Source organism: Cryptotermes secundus, unplaced genomic scaffold, assembly GCF_002891405.2.
Source record: "Cryptotermes secundus unplaced genomic scaffold, Csec_1.0 scaffold1422, whole genome shotgun sequence".
Lineage (NCBI taxonomy): Eukaryota > Metazoa > Arthropoda > Insecta > Blattodea > Kalotermitidae > Cryptotermes > Cryptotermes secundus.
The window spans coordinates 11,043-18,434 of record NW_019745108.1 but is presented as its reverse complement, the minus strand read 5'-3'; the positions used below and the strand labels follow the sequence as shown (position 1 = coordinate 18,434).

The 7,392-nt window shown below is 36.9% G+C and overlaps 1 protein-coding gene across 1 annotated transcript in view; it reads right to left on the bottom strand.

The window, feature by feature from the left end:
- The window catches only part of LOC111875036 (alanine--tRNA ligase, cytoplasmic), a 67,786-nt gene that overhangs the window by 56,563 nt on the left and 3,831 nt on the right, over positions 1-7,392 (bottom strand). Inside the window, exons 3-4 of the mRNA XM_033755696.1 lie at positions 1,202-1,393; positions 704-848 (exon numbers count right to left, since the gene is read on the bottom strand). Of these exons, the coding sequence (XP_033611587.1) occupies positions 704-848; positions 1,202-1,393 (337 nt within the window). The remainder of the gene's footprint in view (positions 1-703; positions 849-1,201; positions 1,394-7,392) is intronic.

Below are 7,392 nucleotides of genomic sequence, written 5' to 3'. Positions count from 1 at the left end.
GTGAAACAATTTTCACCATATAAATTAATGTAAAATATGATAATGCATTCCATGCCGAAAAAAATACTAAAAAAATGTTATGTATAACGTTTATTCAAAGAAAATTATATATACATTGTTAAGGAGCATGAATTAGCATCATCTTTTCTTCTATGTGGAATGAACCAACCTGGAATGNCAGAAGATTGTTGCTTTGCTGTTACCTCCTCCTCCTCCTCTGACAAACTCTCCTCCACAACTTCTTGCTGTGAAACACAATGCAACTCCAAATCGTGCAAATCGTTGATGTAGACCGATTGTACTTATATGTGCGTGCTAGGTCAGCCATGCTTATTCTCTTGTGGCTGTCTTTTTGCAGCTTTTTCTTCGGGGACATTTTTGCAAGGGTTATTAAACTTTGCACAAAAAAATATCACAAATAATATGTCTGAACACAAGTTTGGAAAAATGTGTGATCACAAGCGACACTAAGATGATAGCGGAACAAGTGCTAAACAAGACTGATGGAGCAAGCGCACAATCCGGGACTTCTCCTCTCGTCAAAATGTCGCTCGTTAAGCAAGTCATTTTTTTACAATTTGTTTTGTTCGTTATGCAAATTACTCATTATGAGAGGTGCTCGTTAAGCGAGGTTCCACTGTATTTGTGTTTTCCCTTAGGATTTCATACAATACTACTACACATTCAAAACATTACAACCTACTTGTTGAATTGCAGCAAACAGAGGCATGAAGAGATCCGTATCATAGTTTGAATGTTTCTGTTGGATAACAGAAACCAGGCGTTCCAGCCCCATTCCGCAGTTAACATGGTTTCTGGGAAGTGATTTCAAACTTCCATCTACTTCTCTACACAAAGAAAAGAACCTGAGGTTTACACTGTCTGTAACACAACAAATATAAAATTCATAACTGACATCATGGTTTACAACAAACCACTAGAGGTTCCTCTTCATGTTCTCACAACCCCATCACAAAATTGTAACATCCAATATTGAGAAATACAAAATACAGGTTTCAAGCTCTTCTAAAGCATGTTTCATAAAAATTATGACAGCTGACAAAAGAAGCTACTGCTGTCAGATCCATCTACACACAGAATCAATACTATCTGCCACCAGCATTTCACATGGCATCATCACGATTTTACTGTACTGAGCGATAGGTAAACCATATTCACACTTTGTGTTATGTGGCCTTACCTATTAAACTGCATAAAAACAATATTCCAAATTTCTATGACATCAGGGTCATTGGTATTCACTCGGTGAGCTGCATTACGCCCACCAATTCGATCGAAATGGAGTTCCGAAGAAGGCCCACAAGGGCCAGTGTCTCCCATTTCCCAAAAATTGTCTCTCATGCAGCCAGGTAATACATGAGAAGGTGCAAGGCTGAAATTAAAAAAAGAAAATTACATACCTTGATAAGAAACACAACTGCAGAGAATTAGGAAGAATGATGATAATTGCACTAAAATCCCCATGTGAGACAATGTATTACTGCTCTGTATAATAAGAGGTCCATGATTTTAATCTCTCAGTATTGCATGCATGAAGTTCCTCACTGTGTCAACCATGAAGACCAGACAAATGTTGGAATAAAAAACTAAACTGAACCAAATCTTTCATAACTCACCGCATGTAGGTATCACATCATTTCTGAATTGATATTCTGAAATCCACATAGGTGAGACAGCCATTAAATAAATCATGAAATAATACAATAATAATTGTATACTAATGTACATTTGGATCAAAGACAAAAGGCATTATTAGAACAGTGGGCAAAATGACAGAATGAGGAGTTTAAAACCAGTCCTTTTCCCCCCGTACACAAAAAAAATTAGATCACAGATGAATGCTCTTCTCACACATTTATTTGTCTCTTATACACACACACTTTTCTTTTCCCTCCCATTCACACACTTTCTGCAAGCAGCTGTTCCAGTTTTTAACTTAACCTGATACTCCATCTCTTCCCCATTCTAAGCCATTACCACACCACTGCCAAAAATTACAACCAGCAACTCTTCAACCTCTTATTTTACAGACTGCCCTTTCCAGGCCAATGACAAAAACTAACCCTTCTTAAACCACTTTTACATACCCCTAATAGGGGACAATGACTACCTCAATACTGCCTTCAAAATGGCATCTACCTCCTTAAAAACACTGGTTGTCAATCCAGTGATTATTCACTATACAAAAGGTAACTGTACATACAAATGTTATTATGAACTGCAGTCAATAGGCAGATTTGTAAATTATTATGAGATCAGTGACAACATGAAGGCCCCCCCCCAAAAAAAAGAGTGGGGAAGGGGGATGTGAAAAGCAACATTCCATGAATAAATATGGCATGTTTGCACGCCCAATTTTAATAAACACTAATGTAAATAGGCAATAAATGTTGACTGTCTATTAGGCTATTTTATGATCTTTATTTATTTATTCTTAGTTCATTCAGCAACATTTTCTGTTTCTGAGATTACTGAGTTCCCCAAAGGCACGATCTTTAACCAAACTCTTGTGTAAATCATGAAGTCCAAGTATTCAGTAGAACTTTAGATAAACTGAAAAAGGTGTTTCAGAATCTTTGTGGTAACAGTGGACTCTGACAGGGACCTCTATACAACACATGGGCTTCATTCAAATGCTCGAGGGAAAGAGCACGCAGAAAACAGTGACGCTGCTGTGATAAATGATTTGATCAGTCTGAAAATGCCACCACCTATTGCCTTAAATTGAAAACAAAATGGAGAGACGCAGTTATTCGCTGTAGAGCAATTTCCCTGTGCAGAGGAAGTCGATGTGAGCACCTGTGATAAAATGTCTCAGCCGCAGCTTTATCAAAATTGTGACTCTGTGGAGCAAAATGAATGTGATGTGATTACTAAGTTAAGTGAAGAAAATCATGTGCTGACAGCTCAGGTATCTCACGAGAGTATCAGTTCAGTTATGGTTGGTGAACAGGTTGATTCATGACGTGAATCAATTAATCTAAGAGGAACTGAAGTTGACCATGATAAACAGGAAATGACTGTGTTACCTTCTAAGAGAACCTGACATAAACCTCAAAAACGTAATAAGGATTTTTTAGGGTAGATCCACCCACCACATCGGACTGTCTTCAATTCCATTAGTGATGGATCCCAAAAATTTAATAATTTGGGTATTTTACACGATAATGTTCAGAGTCTCGGTAACAAATTATTGGATTTGAATGCATTGTTGAGTTCATGGTTATCAGAGCCCGCCATCTTATGCTTTTTGGAACACTGGCTTATAAGGGATCATCTTATACACATAAATACTGATCAGTATAAATTGGCGGATACCTTCTGTAGAAATATAGGCAAGCATGGGGGCTCTTGTATATTTGCTTTATATGAACTAAAAATTAGAGAGCCTCCCTTCTTGAAGAATCTAGGAAGGGAAAAGGTATTTGAAATTTCAGCCACTGAACTAGTCGATTTCAAAATCACAGTTGTTTATATATACGCAGATCCCCAAATAGTAACAAGGAAACTTTCCTTGAACTGTTAGATGAAGCTGTAAATAAGGTATCAATAAGGGGATGTCTTTTAGTCCTGTGTGGTGATTGGAATATCAATCTATTAGAGGAAAATACCCATCAGAAGGCTTTATTAAGTTTACTGTTATCTAACAATTTACAAAATACGGTTTCATGTCCAACGAGAGTCACTTCTAATTCATGTTCTTTGATAGATGTCATGATCAGGAATAAGATACTATCCTATCACTCAACTACAAAGGTTGTGGAATTTGGATTCTCTGATCATTTTGCATTGGCCATGAACATACATGTAAATAGCCCTTCCACTCTTTCGGAATATGTTGTAAAAAGAAGTACTGCCAATTTTAACAGTCAGTTAAACACTGAACTATGATGTTTATTCTCAATCTGATGTAAATAGAGCCTACAGTTCCTTTTTAACTAAGTTTCTTAAGCGTTTTTTGCATATTTTTCCCTCTAAAACAAGTCTCAAATAAAAAAAGGGAATAGATCAGGATGGATTACTCAAGGGACAAATGTCTCCAGACAGAGGCTGCAATCATTATGTTTGTTAAAAAGGAAGATGTCTGTCTGTTTCTGCTTTGAATTACATATAAAAATGTCAGAGAATTTATAATAAAGTGATATATGATGCTCAAAAAAGAGAAAATGGCCAAATCATTCTAAGGTCAAAGAACCATACTAAGTACTATGGCAAATAATAAAGATGGAATCAGGAAATTCCGAAAGTGATAGTCAAACAATGTACACAGTTTATTAAAAAGCCCTTAACTTTTAAATTTAACTTGCCATTAAGTTCTGGTACCTTTCCACACCTAATGAAGATCGCTAAAGTTCGGCCCATTTTTAAAAAAGGACGGAAACAAGAAATTTCCAACTAAAGACCAATTTCAATCCTAAAATTCTTGAAACGTTAATGTATAACAGAGTTGCGAGTTTCTTGGATAAATTCTACTTGATCTTGGATGCTCAAAATGCCTTCAGAAAGAACAAGTCTACTTTTTACTGCAATCCAAATTTTTATCCATGAAAAGTCAGAAAGCTTCATATAACAAACGATTTGCCTTGGGCATATTTTCAGATGTATCAAAGGCTTTTGATGCTATTAATGATGATCTACTACTTGCAAAACTGGAGCTATATGGGCTGAGAGGGATAACTCATGCATGGATGAGTTCATATCTCATTGACAGAACTGTTTGTTGAAATTCAACATGTGGATCAAAAGACCTCTAATTTAAAGACATTTACCTCATCACTCAAGGTTCTGTTTCGGGACCATTGTTATTTTTATTGTTCATAAATGATTTGTCCCTAGCTATTCATGAGGCTTAGGTCGTATTATTTGCTGATGATATAAATATACTACTTACTGACAATAATATTTTATCATTAAACAAAAAAAAAATCCTAAATGTTAGGAATCAATTAGTAAATTAGTTCCATGAAAATCATCTTCTCATAATAAACACGGATAAACCAAAACTATGATGCATAAAGTACTTATAAGAACAGTGCTATCTTATGCCTCTGAGACCTGGCCACTGTCAAGATCAGATGAAACACTGTTAAGTATGCTTGAAAGGAGGATCTTGAGATATATCTTTGGACCAGTGGAAGAAAATGGAATATGGAGGAAGAGGTATAACCATGAGCTATACAAACTATTTAATGAACCAGACATTATTGGATTTATAAAGGTGAAAGGGCTCGAATGGGCTGGACACTTAATATGTGCCAGCAAGAATAGAATGATTAAGAAAATGCTTAATACTAAACCAGAAGGAACCAGTGGGAAGACCAAGATTAAGATGGGAAGAATGTGTGTGTCAGGACATAAGAATTTTGTCTGTAAAGAACTGGAGGAATGTACTCGTAGCATCGAATGGAGAAGAATGGCGAGCAATCCTGAGGTAGGCCAGGGCTCACGAAGGGCTTGTGCCAGTGATGATGATGATAAACACGGATATGACCAAAGTATTATTCTTTCAGGGAAGACGACATACTCCAACCTACACACCTGTTTTTTGCTTAAATAATGAGGAAATAAATTATTCATCAAATATAAAATTTTTGGGTATTTGTATTACTGACAATCTAAGCTGGGCAACTCACACTCAATACGTATAAGAACTATACAACTCAGTATTCTGACATTCACAGCTACAATACCTTACATAAACATAATTTGTATGTCCAATTTTGTAATACCGATCGTTGCAGAAAAGGTGTAATTAATATGGGAACTAAAATATTTAATTGCCTTCCCACTGAATTGAGAAGCATTAACAATTTCAATGTTTTTAAGAGGAAACTAAAGAATTATTTGCTGTGCAGTGCTTTCTCTTCTCTTCAAAAATTTTTAAACCAGTGTTGGGATTGATGACTAGCTTGTTGATTGTCTTTTGGTTTACAATTTTTAATATTGTGTTTACTTGTTTTATGTTACTGACATTTTTCTTTTGGCCTTCTGTATTTTTTATTATGGTTCTATTAACAGTTGCTATATTATAGTGATAAATCACTGTATAAGTTTTATGTGACTTTGACGTGTGATGTATTCATTATTATTCCTTGACATGTCCAATTGTATTGCACTTCAGTTATGGACAAAAATAAAGTTGAAAGTTAGAAATGATAAGATAGTAGGTGAAAGTCCAAATGGAGAAAATATGGATGGAAGCAGTCATTGTCTTTTTAACATAATACCCTCAAATATGCTAAAGGCCTGCAGAAACCCATGAAAAGTTCATTATTACAGACAAGCTCTGGCCAAAAATTTAAAAATGAGAATCTCAAATATGAAGGAATAGCAACTAATTGATCATGGTGTACAGATCTATGATGTATCAGCTCTTAAAATATGCAGCACTAAGCATAAAATATTCTATCTTAGCATTCCACAAAGTACTTGAGCCAATGCACTAAAATGATTGCATACACGTAGGTAGGCTGAAAAGTAATGCACACATGCTTGTAGAGAGCGAACGAAATGAACTTCAGAAGCGCGCCAGGTGGCATGTGGAAGTAACATACCCCTCAATACGCATGCGCAGGTTTGAGGTCGTTGCTTTCATCCAGTGTATTTCGAGAAGCGGAAGTATGGAGACGTGTTCTAGTGCTATGTCAACGAGAGTTAAACAGCATGCTGTTATCGAATTTTTAACTGCTGAAAAAGTGACTCCTACTGAGATTCGTCGTCGTTTAATGGCTGTTTATGGTGACGGTGCTGTTGATAGGTCTACTGTAAATCAATGGGTAATAAAATTTCGTGGTTGCGAGCCTGGAAAAGCCATAATTGTTGATGAAACACGCAGCGGACGTCCGATCACTGCCACAGACGGTAATCATCGCAAACTCGTCGACGATTTGATTCAAAATGACCGGCGAATCACTCAAAAGCGTATCGCAAACCATATTGGAATATCCAAGGAACGTGTAGGCTTCACTATTGAACAAATGGGATACCGTAAAATCTGTGCACGATGGGTACCACGCCGTCTCACAGACGAGAACAAACAGCGTCGATTGGAATGCTGCAAGCAACTTTTGCAGCGCTACCGTGACGAAGGAGACGACTTTCTTTTGAATATTGGGACGAGGGACGAGTCATGGGTCCATCGTTACGACCCGGAAGAGAAAAGACAGAGCGCTGAATATCGACATCCGTCTTCTCCTCAGGCGAAAAAGTTCAAAACACAACCATCCGCCAAAAACTTCTTTTGACTGTGTTTGGGGATGCTCACCGAGTTTATGTGACCGACTTTCTGGACCGAGGGGAAACGGTAAATTCTTCTCAGTACATACAGACTCTAAAACACCTCTGGCGTCGAGTTTGTCGTGTTAGAGGCAG